Source organism: Somniosus microcephalus, chromosome 18 (genome assembly GCF_052327205.1).
Source record: "Somniosus microcephalus isolate GS21.2 chromosome 18, FLI_Smic_1.0, whole genome shotgun sequence".
NCBI classification, from domain to species: domain Eukaryota; kingdom Metazoa; phylum Chordata; class Chondrichthyes; order Squaliformes; family Somniosidae; genus Somniosus; species Somniosus microcephalus.
Window position 1 is genome coordinate 26,726,036 of NC_141004.1, and position 24,904 is coordinate 26,750,939.

General features: G+C 44.0%; 1 protein-coding gene across 1 annotated transcript; it reads left to right on the plus strand.

Annotated features, from left to right (window-relative positions):
• The first annotated feature begins 1,051 nt into the window (after positions 1-1,051).
• On the plus strand, positions 1,052-3,188 carry LOC147105156 (interleukin-20-like). Its single transcript, XM_086011788.1, has 5 exons — positions 1,052-1,096; positions 1,216-1,278; positions 2,055-2,207; positions 2,363-2,482; positions 3,105-3,188. Exons 1-5 carry the CDS (start codon positions 1,052-1,054, stop codon positions 3,186-3,188), a joined length of 465 nt encoding a protein of 154 aa, XP_085867914.1.
• Positions 3,189-24,904: the final 21,716 nt, after the last annotated feature.

A 24,904-nucleotide genomic window follows, 5' to 3' on the forward strand; every position in this document is an offset into this window, starting at 1 on the left:
GGGAGGAAACAACCAGCTCCAACACACTCAGGTAAGCTCCACGCTATCCAGATGTTAGTGCTCCGCTCCTCTGGTAGGAAGGCTCCTGTAACTGCTGGAGAATACAAATCTGATTCTTCTATCGGATTATTTCAAAGTGGAAGATATCAAGCAATTTTAAGATAGGATTTTCGGCTAAATGTTGTGTGTTTAACTAGTGAGATACACTGCAATAAAAGGCTTCGGTTGAATAGAGCGAGAATGTGCAGAGAATCGACAGCTTCAGGCTGGAAGCAAATATGAAATTATTTGATATATTAATGATTTGCCTTAATAACAACGTCAAAAAGTAGGCTTTTGGTTGCAAAGTGCTCTGGGACGCCGCGAGAATATGAAAGAAGCTTCATAAATACAATGTTATGTATTAATACCGTTTCTGTTATAATTCCGTGTTGCAACTTGTCTTTATTGTGGAACACCGAGTTACTGCAGAATGGAAACAACATTGACACGCTGATTGAGTGCCCGGATTATAATCCATTAATTGTTCATTGACAGTGCAGGGAATCAACGAATGTTAAAACTCAACATTCACACGGGGGATTATTCCCAATTTTATAAGCATTTCATGGATGAACTAATGAGCTCTTAATATTCACCGACATTAATTTTAAAAAGTCCATGATATAAAGGTAGAGCATTCGATTCTGGACGATATAATTATAAATAAAGAGACTTTAATTAAGTATCGGATATTAATGTCATTGTAATAATTATAATAAATGAAACATTGAACAACCCCACTCTAAAGAGTTCCTCCTGTTTCAAATGATTTACTGTCGTTGTACTGTCTATGCATTCTTGTTAAATAAAGTCTGTTTTTGCATCTGGTGGTATGTTTACTATCCAAACACAGAACCTTCTGGTTGTTATTTATTGTGTATGTTGCAGGTTTCTTGCTGCGATGGAAGGTCCTGGGGCTTGCTTCTTCCTAGCGGTTCTGATCACCTGTCAGCCAATCGCTGCTCAAACCAAGATGTTGCACTTTGGACAGTGCTCAGTGACCGTGAACATGGCCGCAATCCAACAGGCATTCTCAGATATCAGACAGGCAATCGTAAGTAGAGAGTGACCTATCTCCATCGCTCCGTTCAGATCTGTTGCTGCGTGATTAGCAGTTAGGAAACATTGGGAAAAAGGTATTAAAACATGTTTGCTCCAATTTTGTCTCGGCAGCAAGCGGAAGATGCAGCTGATGATGTGAGGCTTCTAACCAAATCTACATTCCATGGCATTCAGGTACAGCACCTTCTGGCTCCACCTATTTCACCAATGAAGCTGCCGTTTTTATCCCTGTAAAGAAAGACTTGCCTTTCTATAGCGCCTTTCAGGACCACCAGATGTTCCAAAGCACTTCACAGCCAATGAAGTACTTTTGAAGTGTAGTCACTGTTATAATCTAGGAAATTTGCACTCAGCAAGCTCCCACAAACAACAGTGTGATAATGACCAGATAATCTGCTTTAGTGATGTTGATTGAGGGATAAATATTGGCCAGGACACCGGGGATAACGCCCCTGTTCTTCGAAATAGTGCCATGGGATCTCTTGGGATCTGAGAGAGCAGACGGTTTAACGTCTCATCCAAAAGTGGGCACCTCAGACAGTGCAGCACTCAGCACTGCACTGGAGTGTCAGCCTAGATTAGGTGCTCAAGTCTCTGGAGTGGGACTTTCAATCCACAACCTTCTGACTCAGAGGCAAGAGTGCTGCCCACTGAGCCACAGCTAACACTGTAATTGCGAGTATATTCTGCTTAATAATTCTACTAATTAAAACACACACTTTATCCATTTGTTACATAGGTGAATGGGCTTGTGTATTTTATTAACCGGTCTGTTTTGTGACATTCATTTTGTTAGAATTACTGAGTGGTTACTTAAGGCGCCTCCAGCACATATTTAAATTGCTATCTAAATTAGATCCTTGCCTATAGAATGAGAGAGCTGTAAATAGAAGGCGAGCTGCTTTTCTTCCCTAATCCCCTCACCAAACTGTCTGTGCTCTCACTTCCAGGCAGAGGAGAGCTGCTGTTTTCTGCGCCATATGTTGAGATTCTACGTGGAGACTGTCTTCAGACACCACACCCCATCCAGCTCCCTTATCGAGAGGAGGACCCACAGTTTGGCCAACTCCTTCCTCAGCATCAAGCGAGATCTCCGGCAATGTGTAAGTGACCTGGTCAGAAGCAATCTCATTTGCTTTTAATTGTTTATTGTACATAACGACAATTTTAAATGTAGTTTCAAGATTATTTGTAACGTTGTAACATCATTCTGTGTCAACTATTGCACTCTGAATGGTTCTTTAATTAAACACTACAGTATGCAGCAAGTCCTCCTCTCACTCTTACTTTCTTTATTGGACAGCATGCAGAGATGAAGTGCCATTGTGGAGAAGAATCCAGAGTTAAGATGAAGAAGATTCAAAGTATCTTTGAAAAGGTATAGTGATAACACCTCTTTCATTTTATTCCTGTAACAAAGAGAATATTTGGTTTCCATGGTGTCACACTGATCACTGTATGTGCAATACTTCAAATATATATAATGACTGGGAAATTCATGCAAAATAAGCAGACTGTAAATATCGCACCCTATATAACTCCTTAACATTCATTTAGCACAGGACAATGCTCAGACATGGATTCGGCCTTGACTTATATGACGCTGAAAGATGTGGTTGAATTCCAAATATTGAAACCCTAAACAGAACCCACCTGCTACCAATGTTCATGTTTCACTTGTCCTCCTCTCAGTGCCCACACAGAACACTCCACTCTAGGAGAACGGCCACTTTGGGAAGTTGGAGAAGAAGTGTCAGAATCCATAGATCCATAATCTACAGCTCCTGTTGAGCAATCGACAGCGGGGTTGACAGTCGGCCTGGTAGTAGCCATGGACAGAGAGAATCCATGGCCAATACTATCTGATCTTCCACACTGACAGAGAAACAGCAGCAGTGGGAAACTTAGAGAGGAGAAAACGTCAAGTTGTCTCCCTTGAGTTGTTATGATGCCTGGAGTTTGTGTCTCATATTATTTAATACATTTCTGTACATTTTCAGTTGGATCTAAATGCAGCTGCTGTTAAAGCCATTGGTGAAATAGATATTCTCCTAGAATGGATGGAACGATCTCACCAGAACTAAGCACTGCCTCGCAATGTACAGCATGGAGGAATAGAAGATACTAAACACCAAGAAACTCCTAGATAAAGAACACCTGAGAATTGAATTTTTATGTTTAATTGTCAAATAATGCTTTTGTTAAGTCTTTGATACCCTACCCTCATGAGAACGCTAAAGCTGTCTTATTTTTTGTTGTTTCACTTCATGCTGAGTTTTGGTATATTACCAACAGTACATACATATGGTGCTAAGTGCTAGCCCTCTGAATAGTGAGTATAATGAGGGATGTGTGTACTTTTAATTATCAGATAAACTTGTGTTTGTTGAATTCTTAATATGACACATTTGTCATGTGGATAAGAACAGAATGCATTACGATTTCGGAAGACATTCATTTTGTTAGACCATGTTTAAAATGCTGTATTTCATGTTGATACATGAAAAGAGATCTAGTAAGTACATATTGTACTGCTTATTGTTAGTTATGCTTATTGAGGTCAATGAATATCAGTATAAACACATTGTTTTCAAGTCTTCCTATATTCTTTGTAGTGTGCTTATTGAAATATCATGCTATGAAGTTATAAAAGCACTGTGTTTTTATGAGTGTAAGTTAAAGGAGAGATATTACAATCAATGGGAAAAGCATCACCCATTAATTCACAGATGTAGAATTGCTCTGGTGTACAGGCACCAGTAATAAATAGCATCTAACATTTTGAAAAAGTATGGATGAGAGTTTCAGCAGCAGTGGGGTGAGGTAAGTGGTGGAGGCTGTAGGATAATGTATAATATAATAGGTTAACAGCTTGGTATAGTTAAAGAGCATCATGAGTTAGCAAGTACAGGGGGCTACTGGAAAGGCACAGAGAGAGAGAATATACAGACTAGCAAGAGAGACTAGCTGAATTCTACTAAATATGCAGAACAGGTTTCTTGAGCAAGAATATATATAAAAACAGAACTAAAAGCAACTGGCATTGATGTAACTAACTGCAATATCGGCTAAAGCTGGTTATAGATAAGTAGGGTGCTTAACTTAGATGGAACTTAAATATCACATGACTTTAGTAGTGTATAAGTCAAAATAGTCAAGTGGGGAGGGGACTACCATGGAACAGACAAGTCTAAATGTAATGGGAAAGTATTAGGATAAGTTCAAGCAGAACACTAAGGAAAACAAGATATAGGGACCTTGAGAAGAGATAAGAGCTATGGCCTCATGTCTAACAGTTTACGGTAGTTTCAGACAAAGGGATAAAACATAGTGCTAGGGTTACATCATATCCTGTGACCAAAGTAGGCGTGTTATAGTAAAAGTATAAATGTAAAATGCAGTGTATCTTTGGGATCAAAAACTGGCCTGGATTGGTGATGCTCTTGTCCCCTGATTGTTAGTATAATAGACATATTTGCTTGCTTGTAATTACATATATGTTCAATAAATCTTAAAAGTTCATTTGTCTCTAGAGTCTGAGCCTTTCTTACGAATGGACTGGAAGCCCTACATGGTATCAGTCCAACAAAGGCATGTAATCTTACATAAGTGGATTAAGCATTTTTGGTTATGGGTATGATGTAGGTTGAACAAAACATCAAGGCTTTTCAATATTTGGCTTAGTCTGAGCAAGTGGTTGGAGAGGGGAATGGAGCCAGTGGCTAGGGACTGGAGCCAGTGGCAAGGGACTGGAGCCAGTGGCAAACGACTGGAGCCAGTGGCAAACAACTGGAGCCAGTGGCAAGGGACTGGAGCCAGTGGCAAACGACTGGAGCCAGTGGCAAACGACTGGAGCCAGTGGCAAGAGACTGGAGCCAGTGGCAAGGGACTGGAGCCAGTGGCAAGGGACTGGAGCCAGTGGCAAGGGACTGGAGCCAGTGGTAAGGGACTGGAGCCAGTGGCAAGGGACTGGAGCCAGTGGCAAGGGACTGGAGCCAGTGGTAAGGGACTGGAGCCAGTGGTAAGGGACTGGAGCCAGTGGCAAGGGACTGGAGCCAGTGGCTACGGACTGGAGCCAGTGGCTAGGGACTGGAGCCGGTGGCTAGGGACTGGAGCCGGTGGCTAGGGACTGGAGCCGGTGGCAAGGGACTGGAGCCGGTGGCAAGGGACTGGAGCCAGTGGTAAGGGACTGGAGCCAGTGGCAAGGGACTGGAGCCAGTGGCAAGGGACTGGAGCCAGTGGTAAGGGACTGGAGCCAGTGGCTAGGGACTGGAGCCAGTGGTAAGGGACTGGAGCCAGTGGCTAGGGACTGGAGCCAGTGGTAAGGGACTGGAGCCGGTGGCAAGGGACTGGAGCCAGTGGCAAGGGACTGGAGCCAGTGGTAAGGGACTGGAGCCAGTGGCAAGGGACTGGAGCCAGTGGCAAGGGACTGGAGCCAGTGGCAAACGACTGGAGCCAGTGGTAACTGGCAGTGATAAGGGAATCAAGCCAGTGGCAAAAATTACAGATTCAGTATTCCCAATATTCAGTTGGATGAAATTTTGGATCATCCATGTCTTGGTTTCAGATCTCATGACAACATAGAGGTGGTCATGGGATCAAGTGAAGTCATGGAACAGTAAGGCATACCTTTGGAAGCTGATCTGATACCTATAGATGATCTTAGCAAGGGGAAGCATGGAAATGAGGAAGATCAAGGCATCTATAGGTGACTGGGGGTGGGAAGAGAATGCATTGCTAGAGGTTGCATTCAGACAGGTAGAAATTGAACCACATCAGAGCAGTCCCTAGAGCTGGAAAACGGAGAACGGTGAATGGAAGAGAAAGCTGCCAGAGAGGTTGAAGAGAACCAGGAGGGATAAAGCACTGTGGTCACAATCACAGAAGAATTAATTTGTGTCTTTGGACGTGGTGGTCTTAGTACACTGAGCAAGTAGGAAGGTGGACTTAAATAGAACCAGAGAGACGGCCACTAAATTGAAAAGCCATCACATGTTCGAGGACCTTAGAAAGGAAAGTCAGATGGATGAGTAGTTAGAGCAATAGGATAGAATGACTGCAGGCTTTATCAGCAGATGATAACTGCAGTTTTGAAATTGAGGAGAACGGTGCTTAAGTCATTTACAAAGTCAGAAAGCCTGGGGGCCAAGAGGGCCAAGAATGGTCAGGAGCTGAGTGGGGAGGAGATCAAAGGAAAACAGGGTGGGTCTCAGAAGAAATGAGCTTGGAAAGAGTGGGGGAGGGGAGATGGGAGAGAAACTGCAGAGTGATACAGGAACAAGAGTAGGGTGGGTGGGAGACTAAAGGGAAGTCAAGAGCAGCAGGAAGAGGAGAAGGAAGTAGAAACAGAGGCAACTAGAGATAAAGAAATCCAGGAAATCTTTGCACATGGTATTGGGGGGAAGATGGTATGAGGAGATGATTTGTCATAGAGAAAAGATGTCTGTGGGTTGTTCTTACCCTTCAGTAGAAGAATATGGCTGATGAAAGCGATACGTGGCAGTGCTAAATATGGTTAAACCAGAGCTGGCTAGACTAGACCATGTTGTGTGCCAGGTATGCTGAAGGTTGCAACTTTCAGACTTTATGGTACTGAAGATGGAGACTGCATTGGAGGATTGGCCTAGGTGGGAGACGGTGAGTGATTTGATAGGAACGGGAGCATCAAAAGTAGAGGTTAGGATGCAATTATGCAACAGTGACAGAGATGTTCCGATGGGTGGCGGGTCAGAAGAGAGGGAGTTAGGAGAGAACAAACATTCTGGACAGCGACATGGAGCAGGACCAATGTTATCTCCTGGATTAGTTTCAATCGTTTAAGGGAGTTGGAGAGGAATTTCCCATTTTTCCCCCCAAATTGGCTTGGGTTTTTATCTGTTTTTTCACCTCTCCCAGGAGATTACATGGCCCCGGGGTGGGTGGGGAGTGTATGAAGGCATCACAACTGTGTGGGACAGGCTGAATAGACCAATAGGTATTTTCTTGTCTGTCATTTTTGTATGTGCACATAGAACACCTCCATTCTGTCCACAACAGCTCCCTATGGCTTGCTACTTTAACTCTGTTCTATTCCCACTCTGACCTCTGTGTCTTTGGCCTCTTACACTGTTTGAAAGAAGCACAAAGCAAACTTCAGGAACAATAGTGGGGGTGGGGGAGACTTTCAACTTGGGAATGCCTGTTTTACCTCCAAGAAATAATCGCTAAGGCGTTGAAAGTCAGTTCACAATCGCGCACGGCCATTTTGTTCACAAAATTCGCCCGTCGCCATTTTGAGTTGGGGCTTCATTTAGGCGTCCAGTCCGCCCATCTGAAATCGGCAGGCACCTATTTAAGCATGCTAATTAGGGTCCTGCCCTTGTTTTAAGACCCAAATGCCCTTTTCAACATGTCTGGCATTCTATTTTGGAGGTGTTCTATGCGCACATACGAAAATGACAGACAGGAAAATACCTATTGGTCTATTCCGCCAGTCACAGAAATCATGGGCGTGAATAGCTTGGATGGCGCCATTTCTTGCAATATTTAAAGGGATCATCAGCTGCTCTCAGGGAAATCACTGGTTAATTTACTTGGACTGCTAGTATGCTGCTTTTGAGTTTTTGGGGCATTTTGGCTGCTGGAACTGACAGTAATTGGCTGTGAAAGTTATTTGTTGAATCAACCGAGGGTTTTTGACCAGGGGCTTCTGGCAAACCTCTGATGGGTTTCAATGGGTTTGGTGCCTGCACTGCCATTGTGGCTTGAAGATGAGGAGGAGCAAGAACTGCAGGGAGAAAAGACAGAAAAATGTTAGCTTGCGAAGGCCTTACCTCACATGCGTGTACAGGCCCAGATCTTCTTCCCTGCAGTTCACCGAGGAGCAGTGTGTGAGGAGGCCCTGCTTTACCAGGGAAGCTGTCACAGAGCTCTGTCAGCTGCTGCAGCCCAGTACAAGTTGACGTACATCCATGCCTGTGTCTGTCAAAGTCACTGTGCCCTGAACTTCTATGCCTCAGGGTTACTCCAGGCAGCAGCAGGTCTGTAACATCAGCCAATCAGCTGTGCAGGTGATGGATACGCTTTTTGCCAAAGCCAATGATTTCATAGATGCCATAAAGCAGGAAGACAGTTGCTCTGGGCTTTGCCTGGGTTGCAGACATCTTCCAGGTGCAGAATATCATCAACTATACATGTGGCCTTGTGTGTGGAAGAGCCTGGAGTCTACATGCATAGGAAAGAATTTCATTATTTGAAAGTCCAAATATGAAGAAGAAACATCAGGTGTGCATGGGGAGAGGGTATTAATTAGAATCATAGAATGGTTACAGCACAGAAGGAGGCCATTCAGCCTGTCGAGCCCGCGCCGGCTCTCTGCAAGAGCATTTCAGCTAGTTCCACTACCCCACCCTTTCCCCATAGCCCTGCAATTTTTTTTCCCTCAGATACTTATCCAATTCCCTTTGGAAAGCAGTGATCGAGTCTGCCTCCACCACCCTTTCAGGCAGTGCATTCCAGATCCTAACCACTCGCTGCGTAAAAAGGTTTTTCCTCATGTCGCCTTTGGATCTTCTGCCAATCACCTTAAATCTGTGTCCCCTGGTTCTCGACCCTTCCGCCAATGAGAACAGTTTCTCTCTATCTACTCTGTCTAGAGTACTCATGATCTTGAACACCTCTATCAAATCTCCTCTCAACTTTCTCTGCTCTAAGGAGAAGAATCCCAGCTTCTCCAGTCTGAGAGCAGTGACAGAGTTTGGAAGTGGCTGCAGGAGGAGAGCCACTGAAGGGTGTTGCAATGATTAGATAAGAGGAATGTGAAGCGGGGTAGGTCAACATTTTCTTTGATGTTGTTAAAGTGGTGCCAGGCTGTGCTGGCAATGACAACAAGACTGTGAATGGGAGTAAACATAGAAACATAGAAGATAGGAGCAGGAGTAGGCCATTCGGCCCCTCGAGCCTGCTCCGCCATTCAATGAGATCATGGCTGATCATCCAAATTCAGTACCCTGTCCCTGCCTTCTCCCCATATCCCTTGATCCCTTTAGCCTTAAGAAATATATCCAACTCCTTCTTGAATATAGTTAATGAACTGGCCTCCACTGCCCTCTGTGGCAGAGAATTCCACAGGTTCACCACTCTCTGGGTGAAGAAATTCCTCTTCATCTCAATCCTAAATGGCTTACCCCTTATCCTTAGACTATGACCCCTGGTTCTGGACTCCCCGGCCATCGGAAACATCCTTCCTGCATCTAGTCTGTCCAGGCCTGACAGAATTTTATAGGTTTCGATGAGATCCCCTCTCAATCTTCTAAACTCCAGTGAGTATAAGCCCAATCGACACAATCTCTCCTCATACGTCATTCCTGCCATCCCAGGCATCAGCCTGGTGAATCTTCGCTGCACTCCTTCCATGGCAAGAACATCCTTCCTCAGATAAGGCGATCAAAACTGCACAGAATACTCAAGGTGCGGTCTCACCAAGGCCCTGTACAACTGCAGCAAGACATCCTTGTTCCTGTACTCGAACCCTCTTGCTACGAAGGCCAACATACCATTTGCCTTCTTAACCGTCTGCTGCACCTGCATGCTTACCTTCAGCGAATGGTGCACAAGAACACCCAGGTCTCTTTGCACTTCCCCTTCTCTCAATCTATTGCCATTCAAATAATAATCTGCCTTCCTGTTTTTGCCACCAAAGTGGATAACCTCACATTTATCCACATTATCGTGCATTTGCCATGTTTCTGCCCAATCGCCCAACCTGTCCAAATCGTACTGGAGTTTCATGACATCTTCCTCACAGCATACCCTCCCACCCAGCTTTGTGTCGTCTGCAAATTTGGAGATATTACATCCAATTCCCTCATCCAGATCATTAATATATATTGTGAACAGCTGAGGTCCTAGGACCGATCATTGCGGTACCCCACTAGTCACTGCCTGCCACTCGGAAAACGACCCGTTTATTCCAACTCTTTGTTTTCTATCTGCCAACCAGTTCTCTATCCAAGTCAATACCTTGCCCCCAATCCCATGTGCCTTAATTTTGCACGCTAATCTCTTATGCGGGACCTTATCGAAAGCCTTCTGAAAGTCCAAATACACCACATCCACTGGTTCTCCCTTATCTATTTTACCAGTTACATCCTCAAAAAATTCCAGTAGATTAGTCAAGCATGATTTACCTTTTGTAAATCCATGTTGATCCATGTTGACTTTGTCCGATCCTGTCACTGTTTTCCAAGTGCTCTGCTATTACATCTTTTATAATGGACTCTAGCATTTTCCCCACTACCGATGTCAGGCTTACCGGTCTATAATTCCCCGCTTTTTCTCTACCACCTTTTTTGAATAGTGGGGTAACATTAGCTACCCTTAGTCTTACCTTAGCAGTCTGGGTCAGATCATTGAACTTCTATTTACTCTGCTTTCAGGTCCACGTGGCTAAATTTCTAGCATTTATGTGATATGCCACCTCAAACCATCCTTCCGTGACATTGTGGTGGCACATCCTTCTTCTATCTGATGGAAAAATTATTCTTCCTTCTCCTTGCTTCCTCCACTAAAACCTCCATAGCATTTCTGGAGAATCTGAGTGTTCTTCCAGTTAACACTTTTTGCCTTCCTGTACATAAGCAGCCTTCAGTTAAGCTCCACAATGAGGACTCTACCTCCCCTTTAAGATTTGTAGGCCACAGTAACCAACGTCAGACCCATCTAAAATCCCCCCCCCCCCCACAATGGGCAAGATGTCCAATTACCAGCATGATTTGGCCTTCTTGAACTGCTGCAGTCCGTGTGGTGATGGTACTCCCACAGTGCTGTTAGGTAGGGAGTTCCAGGATTTTGACCCAGCGATGATGAAGGATCGACGATATACTTCTAAGTCAGGATGGTGTGTGACTTGGAGGGGAACTTGGAGGTGGTGGTGTTCCCATGCACCTGCTGCCCTTGTCCTTCTAGGTGGAAGAGGTTGCGGGTTTGGGGAGTGCTGCCGGAGAAGCCTTAGCGAGTTGCTGCAGTACATCTTGTAGATGGTACACACTGCAGCCACGGTACGCTGGTGGTGGAGGGAGTGAATGTTTAAGGTGGTGGATGGGGTGCCAATCAAGCGGGCTGCTTTGTCCTGGATGGTGTCGAGCCTCTTGAGTGTTGTTGGAGCTGCACTCATCCAGGCAAGTGGAGAGTATTCCCTCACACTCCTGACTTGTGCCTTTGTAGATGGTGTCATCAGGTGTCAGCCATGGCTCAGTGGGTAGCACTCTCACCTCTGAGTCAGAAGGCTGTGGGTTCAAGTCCCTCTCCAGAGACTTGAACACAAAAAACTCTAGGCTGACACTCCAGTACCGGTACTGAGGGAGTGCTGCACTGTTGGAGTGTGCCGTTGCTCAGATAAGACTTTAAAAAGAGGCCCCTTCTGCTCTCTCGGGTGGACGTAAAAGATCCCATGGCACTATTTTGTAGAAGAGCAGGGGAGTTATCCCCGACGTCCTGGCCAATATTTATCCCTCAATCAACATAACAAAAACAAATTATCTGGTCATTAACACATTGATGTTTGTGGGAGCTTGCTGTGCACAAATTGGCTGCTACGTTTCCTACATTACAACAGTAACAACACATCAAAAATTACTTCATTGGCTATGAAGTGCTTTGGGACATCCTGAGGTTGTGAAAGGCGCTATAGAAATGCAAGACCTTTGGGTCGTATTCTGCAATTCCATTGAATTGCTTCTATGACATGTTCACTAAAGGCTCAGGTAAAAATGTTAAAACCCAGAAGGAAAAAGTTTGTTTTACCACAGACAAAGCTTCTGTGGTAGCCAATATTGTGAGAAATATTTTGAAGCAGGCTGCCCTTGTCTGCTGGAGGAACTGAGTCTGCCTTAAAACTTTGCAATATTGAACACAACACTTTACAGTAATGAATCCGAGTCTGAATAAAGCAGACATCTCACAAAGTAACAGGCATGAGAAATATAACACAAGTGAGAGAACAATGTGAGAACTTAGGTGTATTTTGCAAATGGAAATTTTGTTTCTGGAAGTGGTGGCAGCGCCAGAGTAACATTGTGATCTTGAGGCCAACAAGTCCTGTTATACTTTTCTGAAAGGGAGAGCTGGAATTGGCCTCCAGCTGTTTTGGACGGGGGTACTGGGAATCTTAAGTACCCTCCTGAACTCTGATCCATGCTGCTTAACCTTGCACTCAGGGACAAAGGCAGGAGGCTAGCCCAGTTTTTGATACACAAAGGGCTGGGTTTTGCCAATGGGGAGCTTTTGGAGGCGAGACTCTCACTTGTCGGGTTTCAGTCCCGCCTCCATCAACTTCTGGCCAACCCACGCTATTTTCCCTTGACTGACCTTGTTAAGCCCGCCCAGCGAGCTCAGCAGGCCAATTAAGGGAAAGCCGGTTACTGAGAACGTCAATGTATGACGTTTCATCTGTCAAAAATTTTTGACAGATGTATTGTCATCGTTTGACAGCTCTGTGAAGCTGTCAAACACTGACATTCTCTGTAGTTTGATGAGTTCTTGAATTCAAGACTCATGAAACCTCTTTATTTAGCAGAAATTAGATGGTTGCTGCATTGGAGAATGCAGCGGCCATCTGTCATCTCTGCCGCGGAGGTGCGAGACTCTCCGCATCCCCAATGATTGAAGCCTGCAGGAAGAAACAAAGGTAAGTAAACTTTTACTAACACTTTCCACTTAGCTCACATACTCACCTCTCCACACTTGCACCCATCACTTACCTTCACAGCACAGTTTTGCACCCCTCCGACCCCCGCAGACATACTGCTCGCCTCGGTGACCCTGGCGGGGTTCGCAGCCTTTGGGAAGCCCGCACTTGCGTGGATAAAATGGGGATAATCCTCTTATCTGCCTGTTAACTACCTGTTAACAAGCAGATAAGTGACACTAATCCCTTCCCGCCTCCAAGGAGATGGGGCCCGGCGCAGGTCGGCTACCCGCCTCCTGGCAAGATGGCACGGAGGCGGGTTGGGCACCCGCCCCCAGATTCTGCCATTTTCCCGGCAGTCCCGCCTCCAAACTCACCTCTCCAGGGCTGGCAAGATCGTGCCCATAGAGAGAAACTGCATCCCTCTCCTAGGATGCAGGCATCTGAACTGACCTGCAAGACAAAGTCAGCAAAGTGCCTAGTGGGACATTTGCCAATCTGAGAGGTTAATGCATAGACTGCCTCAGCAGTTGGGCAAACACCTAACTTTCTGCAGCCCACCTTTAACAGTACACCACTTTGAATGTCCAGAGGATTGTCTCCCCCCAAACTAGCGATGGTGGACCCCAATCAGAGGAGGGAGGAGAGTTGATAAACACCCAAAATAAAACTATAACCCTCCACAACTTGTCCCTGAGCATTACGAAAATTCGAAATTTTTTTGTAAAAATGGCTCGAGTTTGCTGTCTGAGCACCAATTGACATTGGAACTTGGAGAGATTTGTGGACTGAGTTTGTACTGTCCTAAGTTGGATTGTCGGATGAGGCTCTGCATGTGAAGAAAGCACTTCAGCTGAGGGGAGGTTAGAAAAGTAGCAGCACCAGATCTCAACTGAAGTCATGCTCCTGCACCCACTGCCTCCCTCCCAACTGATAGCCTTTGAGTGACATAACTGGATCATATGAATTAGTCTATGCCTTATAACAACCTGGTTACAGGAGGAATTATGCTTACATCCATGGGCAGCAGTGGGAGTCTAATAGAAAAGTGTAAAAGTGAGGAAAAAAGGGAGATCAATTAGTTTAATTTTTTGAGTATTGATTTGAGTATTGGAAATAAGGAAGAGAAAGCACATGAATACATAAATTTAAACCCAATTTATATGATGGCAAATTAGGATATATGGAGCTGAACATGTGATAGTAATTTGATGATACTATCATTTCCATTTTGTGACCCTGAATACTTCCCACCCATTGTGAAAACATTAAACTGTTCCAATTCAGTTTCAAATAAAGGGCGACAGGTTAGAAACTATTGTACTCAATGCAATTTTCTCTGTGCATTTGTGATTTGTGAAATATTCTACTCTTTTCATTTTATCTTGATTTGTGTAAAAAGCTAAGGTTATGTCTGCCTGTTAATCCATATATTCCAGGTTCCAAAGGGACGGTTAAGGAGGAGATCAAGTTGAATGGAATAATACATAACTTGTCTTGAAGGCAGCATCCTAGCATATCAGGGCTGTACCCTCTCTATTGCCTCAACATCCTTCCTACAGTGCGGAGTCCAAAACCGCACACATTACTTTAACTATGGTCTTACTAATGTTTTATATAGATTCGCCATTATGACTCAACTTTACATATAACTCTTGCCATAAATCTTAGTATTCCATTCAATTTTTTATGGCCTTATCCACTTGAGGTGCTGCTTTTAAGATCTTGTGAACTTGAATCCCCACATCCTTCTTCCATATCACCCACCTCCCCCAGCCCCCATTCAAAGTATAACATTATTTTTATTTTTTAACCAAAATGTACCACCTCACATTTACTGATATTGAGTTGCCATTTTTTTTGCCCATTCCACCATCGCATTAATATCCCCTTGCAGCTTCCTTTGGTTCTCGAAATTATTGACTATGCCTCCTATTTTAGCATCATCTTCAAATTTGGACAGCTCCTTCTCTGTATCTAAATCATTGATGTACACAGTGAAGAAAAGCAGCCCCTGAATAGAACCCTGTGGGACACTGCTACCCACTTCCAACTACTCTGAGAAACTGCCCTTAACTTCTACTCTCTATTTCCTCCTTTCTAACCAGTTTTTAATTCAATTTAGCTTTCATAGTTAAAGATAATATTATCATATTACATTGTAAAAAAAATAGGCACGTGGGAGTAACTAAAATAGAAAAAAAACCTCATCTCCAGTTTTAGTTGACAATAAACGGTGGTTTATGACTTTGCCCTCTTTGTTGAGATTATTTTTTTGTTATAACTTTGCCTTCCTGGCCCATTGTTGTAATTGAGTCAAGGAACTCCTGATGGCATAAACTGCAGCAGTAAAGTGCGAGCAGTTTAGACAGATGTTCAACTTTTGAGATTGCGGACAAGTGATTTGTTTAAGTAAATGATTTGTTAATGCTCTGGACTTGGCATTTTCACACCCTTTGGGACTTTAAAATCTAGGCTGACACTACAGTGCAGTACTGAGGGAGTGCTGCACTGTTGGAGGAGCCATCTTGCACTGAGCTGTTAGACCAAGGCCCCGTCTGCTCTCTCAGGTGGACGTAAAAGATCCCATGGCACTATTTCGAAGAAGAGCAGTGGAGTTATCCCCGGTGTCCTGGCCAATAATTATCTCTCAGCCGACATCACTAAAAACAGATTATCTGGTCATTATCACATTGCTGTTTGTGGGACCTTGCTGTGTGTAAATTGGGTGCCGTGTTTCCTATATTACAACAGTGACTACACGCCAAAAGTACTTCATTGGCTGTAAAGAGCTTTGGGACATCCTGAGGCCATGAGTGGTGCTATATAAATGCAAGTCTTTCTATGCCTAAAATCTGGTAGGCAAGCTACAAATTGCAATGGACACAATGGGCCGGATATTCCAATCCCTACGGGTGGGTATGCGCTGTGTACCCACCCGTAGAGACATCGGAAAAGCCGGTTTCAGGCATGCGCTGGAAACCGGCATTTCCGATCTGTCAAGAAAGCACTTGACAGGTCCTCTGGCTGTCCTGGAGCAGGGCCTCTGCGGGCGGATAGTTCCGTTTTTTGGAGACCCTCCGCCCGCAGAAAACATTTACAATTCTTGCCTCTAGTAAAAGCAGGCATAAGGCTTTTACCAGGATAAGAGTTGAAAAAAAGTTTTTAAAAAATGTTTCACTGATTTATCATTTAAAAATACTTTAAAAAAAGGTACGTTTATTTTTAGCCCCGTAAAAACCTTTATTTTTTTCAAAGATTTAAATTTTTGTTTAAAATAGTTAATTTATTGTTATTTCAAGTCATTTAAAAAATGCGGTTTAAAAAAAAAATGTATTTAAAGTTTTACTATGTTTTGGGGGTGATCTCCATTCATATATTTGACAGGTCTTCCTGTCAAGTGTATGAAGGAAGATTCCCTTCTTTGATTGGTTCCCCATGGTCCACGTGATCCCAGGGATGCTGCGCCTCTGGGATACGTGGGACGTGGGCCCTGCGCACCGGCAGTTTGGAGAGGCCCAGGAGCGGAATTGTGCGCCTCCCGGGATCCCTCAGGTAAGGGCGCAGATTTTTCCAGATCGCAGTCCTCCGCCCGCGGGAGGCCTGCGATCAGAATATCTGGGTCAATAAGCGTAGAAATTTGTGGGCTTTTCATGGAAAACACACCACTCCAAATCACTTGCCCTAATAAGGAGGTAAGCTTGCAATCTTCTGAAAGAGGACAGGAAGTCCTGAATGGTTATTCAAAATGTCCTCAAGGAACCAGAGATGAAGTAGACTGCTTACTGGTAATGATGGAAGACTAAAAAATATAAAATATCTCTTCTGATGACAATGACCCTGCAGGAAAATGATTTTGGTCACATGACCGGTAACTGCAGCATCATCCCTTTATTTTCTGCAGCAGGTTATTGGCCAATATTTCTTATGGTAGACGATAGTGTTTTTACTGTGTTTTACATTTTGCCAGAGGACATGTAAACTGATTTGTTCCGCAGCATTCCAATCACTTCTGACGTAGTTTCGCAATTGCCCCACAATAATTTCATCTAGTAGGATGTACTGTACTTTTGTTTTGTGATTTCCTAGGCGACAGTGCTGGCATCTTCTAATCTTTCTTGTTGTTTTCAGGAACCGAGGTGTGGTACTTCCTCTTTTGCTTTTTACGGTTAAGCCCATTTGCTATTGCCTTTGGTGCTGTCATTTTCAGGTCCAGGCTGTCAATGAGGTAATATTTGGAACGTTTCTACCTTTTTAGATTTTTTGCAAATTCGTCCCATGAAGCAAGAATTTGACATCTGTCACTTTCCAGAAGTAACCCAAGTCCAAATCTCTAGCTAGTGCTGCAGTGGAAATTAGATAAAAGTGGGACAAACTGGCAGCAAGTATCAACACCCAAGTATAATTTATCTGAAGTATATCGCAAACTTCTGATGTGTAATGTCTTGAAAGAAAGAACTTGCATTTATATCACGTCTTCCATGACCTCAGGATGTTCCAAAGCTCTTGATCGCCAGTGAAGTACTTCAGAAATGTGGTCACTGTGGTAATGTAGGGCAACACAGCAGCCAATTTGTGCACAGCGGCCTAGAAATCTAGTCCATGCCCCGGAATGGGTAAGCCCAAGGCCCACCTGATATTGGGCCTTGGATCTCATTTACATCTGACCTACAGAGCTGCAGACGCCTACTGGGCATCCCCGGGCAGCTCGCCGGCAAAGACCATTTGAATTTTAGGCTGCTGCCGGCGACGCTGTCATTTCTTCTTTCAAGAAGTCTTGACAGCACGTCTGACGTTGATGTGACCTGTCAGTGACTTCTTCCCTAATGGGCCTGCTGAGCCCGCCGGGCAGGCTTAACAAGCTCAATTAGAGGAAAATCCCTCTGAATGGTCAGGCGAGGATGGAGGTGGGACATTGACACGACAAGCAGCAGTCCCGCCTCCAAGTCGCCTCCATTGACAAAATCCAGCCCTTTATGTCTGACTGAGAGGGCAGACGGGGCTTTGGTTTAATGTCTCATCTGAAAGGCGGCACCTCCGACAGTGCAGCACTCCCTCAGTACGGCACTGAAGTGGCAAACTAGATTTTGTGCTCAAGTCTCTGGAATGGGACTTGAACACACAACCTTCTGACTCAGGCGAGAGGGCTACCCACTGAGCCACAGCTGACACTTAATTTTGTGCTAAGCCCATTGCATTGATATTTCAGGGGCCTTTATTCAACTAGATCAGGGTCTTGTCACCCAATGAAAATGACTACCTCTCAACCCTTTTCTGATGTGTGTTATCATAAGCCTCTCTAAATCATGGACGATTAAAGTCACGCTGGTCGCACTGAAGAGAGGGCGCCAATGCCCCAGTAAAAAACTCAATGTTGGACCAATTTTCTAATTCCAATGTACAGCAATCTAAAAAAGATCAAAGTTGAAGAAACTGAATGTGATCAAGTTGATGGTTGATTAAGGGAGATCTTGTTGAAATTTTCCAAATTATGAGATGTTTGAGTGTAAAGATATTTCCACTGGTTAAATGAGTCAGTACCAAAAGGATATAAACTCAGGATTAGCACTATAGTGTAAAGAATAGTTTGATTAGGTCACTCTCGTGGGGGAGCTAGCACAGACATATGCAGAATGCCTCCTTCTGAGCCAACAGTCCCAGAGAATCAGATCCTGACAGGCCTTGTTGGCAACAGCAACTGACCGTATGTATCTGAAAATTAAATTTAAACAAATATCAAGATTAAATGCTTAACATTAGGAATAATCTGCCAGGCAAGGTAGTAAGAACAAAAATATTAAGATGTTCAGACTAAGTTAGATACTAAGATAGCATAGTTAGGGTACCAGAGAGATGAACATTTAGATACCAAATGGCCTATTCTCATCCCTGACTTTTCATGTGTCCTTACAAGAGCGAAATTAACAAGATGTCATGTCAGCAAGTCCATAGTTTGTGATCCTCAGCAAGCACTGAAGTGATTTGGGGGCCACTGGTGAATCTGCTGATGGATTTAATCTCCCATCAGTATTATGTGGTCTGTTATGACTGAACCTGGGAGCGGGTTAAAAAAAACAATCCCAGCTTCTCGACAACTCCTCCAATTTACATCAGATTCCAGTTCTGGAGCCGTACCAGCGTTTAACGAGCATAGGGTAGCATTTTCAGCTGTCCCTCCCCCGGATAGCTACAAATAATGACAGTGGAGACTGTCACGTAGATATCTGCCCACTCCTGCTCCACAACCTGGTGTCCCCATCAGCCGCTCCTTAAAACCACCCATAGCAACCCATGCTTGTCATGTGTATAGAAGACAGAAAGTGAAGGAAAACTAATTTCCTGCCTAAAGTAAGTAAAATTATAAAGGATTCCAGCATCTTCACATCCCAGAGATTTTCCCCCAGTATCTGGGGCAAGGGCAAAAATTTTGAATTTTAATATTTCAATTACAAATGCCACCATAAGAACTAGGAGCAGGAGTAGGCCATTCGGCCCTTCGAGCCTGCTTCTCCATTCAATAAGATCATGGCTGATCTTCTACCTCAACTCCACCTTCCCGCACTATCCCCATATCCCTTGATTTCCTCAATATCCAAAAATCTATCAATCTCTGTCTTGAATATACTCAACGACTGAGCCTCCACAGCCCTCTGGGGTAGAGAATTCCAAAGATTCACCACCCTCCGAGTGAAGAAATTTCTCCTCATCTCAGTCCTAAATGGCCGACCTCTTATTCTTAGACTGTAACCCCTAGATCTAGACTCCCCAGCCAGGGGAAACATCCTCCCTGCATCTACCCTGTCAATCCCTGTAAGAATGTTATATGTTTCAATGAGATCACCTCTCATGGGCCTAGTCTCCTCAATCTCTCCTCATAGTACAATCCCCTCATCCCAGGAATCAATCTGGTGAACCTTTGTTGAACTCCCTCTAAGGCAAGTATATCTTTCCTTAGGTAAGGAGACCAAAACTGTTCACACTACTCCAGGTGTGGTCTCACCAAAGCCTTATATAATAAAACCCTCAAGGTCTAATATGTTTTGTAAAGAGTCACTGGGCATGACAAAGTGGGAAAGGTGGTGGAGCCTATTGATGTCCTCGGGAATCAAGTTCCACCCCAACAGTTGGAGGAATTTCTGAATTACATTCTAAGGGCTCACTTTCAATATCTGTGAGCAACATGATAGCAACAAACAATGGCCCCAGATTGCCCTGTAATCAATAACAACACAACTTGTCTTTATATAGCGCCTTTAACGTAATAAAACATCCCAAGGGCTTCACAGGAACGTTATCAAACAAAATTTGATCCCGAGCCACATAAGAAGATATTAGGACAGATGATCAAAAGCTTGGTCAAAGAGGTCACTGCGTTCGTTTTGATAAGTTTTCAGTAAGATTATAATCCTTAAATGACTTGTTTAATATTATCACACAACAATGGCATGAATCATACAAACAGTGGTGGCACTGACACCTGTTGCTGGTAGGCCACACTGTCATATAATCCTACAGGAGCCTTGAGTGCATCTAATGGTGGAACCATCCAGTGTCAATCTAGAGGTTTGAATACCTAATGAGAGACCTCGGTGTTGAACCCAAGACTCACAGACAGTGACAAGGCCACTAGATGACCAAAAGGATGTGAAGCTTTGAGAAAGAGGCGTGGGACTTGCCTCCTGATTGCCAGATTACGTACCGTTACATAGAAATTACAACACGGAAACAGGCCATTCGGCCCAAGCAGTCTGCATTGGTGTTCATCACCCACATGATCACATGAGCAGTAGTCCTAATCATACGTCCATCCCCTCGTTTCCATATCCCATTATTCCCCTTTCCTTCAGAAGCATGCACTGGCTGTGCAAGGTAGGTACTGGCAACAGCTAATAAGCAAGCTAGCCCCACTATAAGCAGCAGTGCTGGCTTTCGAGCAGTCACAGCTCTTGGATGCAGGTCTGAAAATAGATACAAGCCTTCCGGCATGATCTAGATATATGCAACAATTTCTTCAATCTGATTCGTGAATGAATTCTGCCACTGCTATACATCGGTGTGCGGATATACAGTAACAGATGAGTTAAGCTTTACCTTGTTATGGCTAATTTGGGCTAGATTTTCCACCCACTCATAGTCAATGGACAGAAAATATTGCATTTAAGTTTCCAAGCATTACTGTTTATCTTCTGTTTAATTGTCTATGATCTCTTTACGTAAATCCTACTTGACTCTAAAGTAAATTATACTGAACATCTAAATTGACTGGTGCTCTACATAGCTTAACCAGTGCTCCATATTTAGATTGAGTTTGAGTTCATAGAATCATACAGCACAGGCCATTCAGCCCATCGTGCCTGTACCGTCTCTATGTTCTGCATCTAGATTGACTGGTGGTGCAGTGATATGAAAGTCGAGAATGTTTTCACTGTCTTCATAATCAGTATAATCTGCCTGTTGCATCAACGAATTCTCTAAATAAAATTAATTCAGAGGCAAATAGGTGTCTGAGGAACTGAGCTGTATTTGATAGCTTACACTGTAGCCCCATCTAGTGACAAATTATGTCATCACATGTAGGTGAAGATTTTGCTTTCATTGACTAGATGGAAATGTGACATACAGTCACGAGAGGGAGCTCACACTAAAATCAGTGTCCAACAGCAATGTTACTTTTTATTGTAGGATATTGATAATCAGGAGGAATAACCAGGGTTAATAATGAAGAGGGACACCAAACAAAAGTGTTAATGGGAATACCCGGGATGTAGGGATGTGCTTGTTTTACTTTTTGCTTAACACATTCATCTCACCACAAGGACTGCAGCAGTTCAAAGAGAAGGCCCACCAGCACCTTCTCAGGGCACCTAGGGGTGGGCAATAAATGCAGCCTTGTTAGTGTTGCCCGTATCGAGAGAACATACATTTTAAAAACTAGGTAAGTATGGCACAGATACGATGGGCTGAGTGGCCTCCTTCTGAGCTGTATCATTCTAAGCACATGAGGGAGAAAGGAATAGAAGGATATGCTGATAGGGTGAGATGAAATAGAGTTGGAGGAGGCTCGTGTGGAGCATAAACTCTGGCACAGACCAGTTGGGCCAAATAGCCTGTTTCTGTGCTGTAGATTCTACGTAATTCTAAAATTATAGTCTCAAAACTGGTAACGGTGTCCTTCCCTCAGCAGCTTTAACATGGTGACGGTCTTGTTGAATAGCAATTGGGATTAAATAATCGAGCAAGGATGCGTGTAATGACTCAATTATTTAATCCCAAATATTTGGATACTCGGCTTTATTTCAGGGAGTATTCAGTGATGGTCTCATTTGTAAAAAAAATGCCCAACTGCGATCACTAGTTTGCTGATTCTGAACAACTAAAATCAAGGTGAAAATGAAAAGTCAACCATTGATGGGAGATGTTGCAGGTTTAATACTGGATAGGTAGCTGCATCATTTAACACAATTTACAAGCAGTCAAATTAACAGAGCACACAGGTTTACAAAGAAATATATAAAGAACAAGGACAAGTTCTTCCACAGTTAACATTTGTATATTCATCGCATCTACAATATAATGTCTGTAACATCCACTGTCGACAAGCTAGAGCCAGGGGTGGCCAACCTTCATAGTCCGAGAGCTGGGAAAATGTAAACCAGCAAAGAGCCATGCAGTTTAAATATACACACTTGTGTGCTTACTCATATTCTCACTGTGAATACATCTATATCATGCAGGGAACTTTGAAACTCAGAACTTATGAACTTTGAGATGGTTTGTTTCTAACTATGCGCTGGTTTGCACTCTCATTCGTTCTCTCTCACACACATATATGCACATTCCTTCTCTCCCTATCTTATTCCTAGCTTTCACCTCTCTCTCACAATCCATCTATGTTTCTCTCATTAGCCCACTACGTGTCTCTCTCATTCTCTTTTTCTCTCTCCTATGCTCTGTCCCTTGTCTGGTACCTCACCCCTCTCATTCTGTTTTATTGCTGCTCATACCTGTTGGGCATCCGGGAGAGTTGCATGTTGGACATCTTGGGGAATTAAAGGTTAACAGTCAACCTTCTTTGTATCTTGGAGCAACAGGCTTTCCAAGATAAACAGGATGGCTTTGAAGTGTCATGAGGCCGAATGGCCTACTCCTGCTTCTATTTCTTATGTTCTTATGGTGGAGTTCCCATGCACCTGCTGTCCTTGTCCTTCTAGGTGGAAGCGGTCGCGGGTTTGGGAGGTGCTGTCTAAGAAGCCTTGGCGAGCTGCTGCAGTGCGTCTTGTAGATGGTACACACTGCAGACACAGTGCACCAGTGGTGGAGGGAGTGAATGTTTAAGGTGGTGGATTGGGTGCCAATCAAGCGGGCTGCTTTGTCCTGGATGGTGTCGAGCTTCTTGAGTGTTGTTCGAGCTGCACTCATCCAGGCAAGTGGAAAGTATTCCATCACACTCCTGACTTGTGTCATGTGGAAAGGCTTTGGGGAGTCAGGAGGTGAGTCACTCGCTGCAGAATACCCAGCCTCTGACCTGCTCTTGTTGCCACAGTATTTATGTGGCTGGTCCAGTTAAGTTTCTGGTCAATGGTGACCCCAGGATGTTGATAGTGGGGGATATGATGATGGTAATGCCATTGAATGTGAAGAGGAGGTGGTTAGACTTTCTCTTGTTGGAGATGGTCATTGCCTGGCACTAGTGTGGCGCGAATGTTACTTGCCACCTATCAGCCCAAGCTTGAATGTTGTCCAGATCTTGCTGCATGTGGGCACGGACTGCTTCATTATCTGAGGAGTTGCGAATGGAACTGAACACTGTGCAGTCATCAGCCAACATCCCCACTTCTGGCCTTATGATGGAGGGAAGGTCATTGATGAAGCAGCTGAAGATGGTTGGGCCTAGGACACTGCCCTGAGGAACTCCTGCAGCGATGTCCTGGGGCTGAGGTGATTGACCTCCAACAACTACAACTATCTTCCTTTGCGCTAGATTCCAGCCAGTGGAGAGTTTTCCTCCTGATTACAACAGTGACTACACTTCAAAAGTACTTCATTGGCTGTAAAACACTTTGGAACATCTTGAGTTTGTGAAAGGTGCTATATAAATGCAAGTCTTTCTTTCTTCTCTCCCATTCTCTTTTTCCCCTTCTTTCCCTCATTCCCTGTCCACTAGTTCCTTTTTCTTCCTCTTGCCTTGTTTCTCTCGTTCCCTAATTTTCATTTTCTCCTCTTTCTCATTGGTCCTTTTCTTCCTTCTTTCTCCAATCCACTCTCCTATATTCCTTCTGTTTCACACAATTACCAACAGTGGGTCTGTCCCCTTAAAGCCTAGTCTCCTAAAGCTGAGTGGCACCTACCCTGTAGGGAACGGTTTTCTTTCTGCTGCATTTGAAATTATGAAAGGTTTTGATAGAGTGGATACAGAGAGAATGTTTCCACTTGTGGGGAAGAGCATAACTAGAGGCCATCAATATAAGATAAATGTAAGAAGTCACACAACACCAGGTTATAGTCCAACAGCTTTATTTGAAATCACAAGCTTTCGGAGCGCTGCTCCTTCTTCAGGTGAAGTGGAGAAATGCATAAAGACACAGCTTATATAGTCAGAGAATCATGTCAGATGTTTACAGGTAACCTTTCCAACTGCCATTTATCACACCTCGGCAGAGAGATAATCACAGCAGTCAAAGGTGTGAATGGTGTCCAAACAGGTCAGTCAGGGAAACATTACATCAAAGAACAATGAGGTGGGGTCACAAGGGGTCAAATATTGCAGATGCTGGGGTCTGTATGAAAAACAAAAAAACAGACAAAAAACATTTTTTTTGGCTGGAAATCACAGCAGGTCCGGCCGCATCTGTGTAGAGAATTTATGCATTTCTCCACTTCACCTGAAGAAGGAACAGCGCTCCGAAAGCTTGTGATTTCAAATAAAGCTGTTGGACTATAACCTGGTGTTGTGTGACTTCTTACATTTGTCCACCCCAGTCCAACTCCGGCATCTCCACACCAATATAAGATAGTCACCCAGAAATCCAATAGGGAATTCAGAAGGAACTTCTTTACCCAAAGAGTGGTGAGAATGTGGAACTCGCTACCACAGGGAGTGGTTGAAGCGAATAGTATGGATGCATTTAAGGGGAG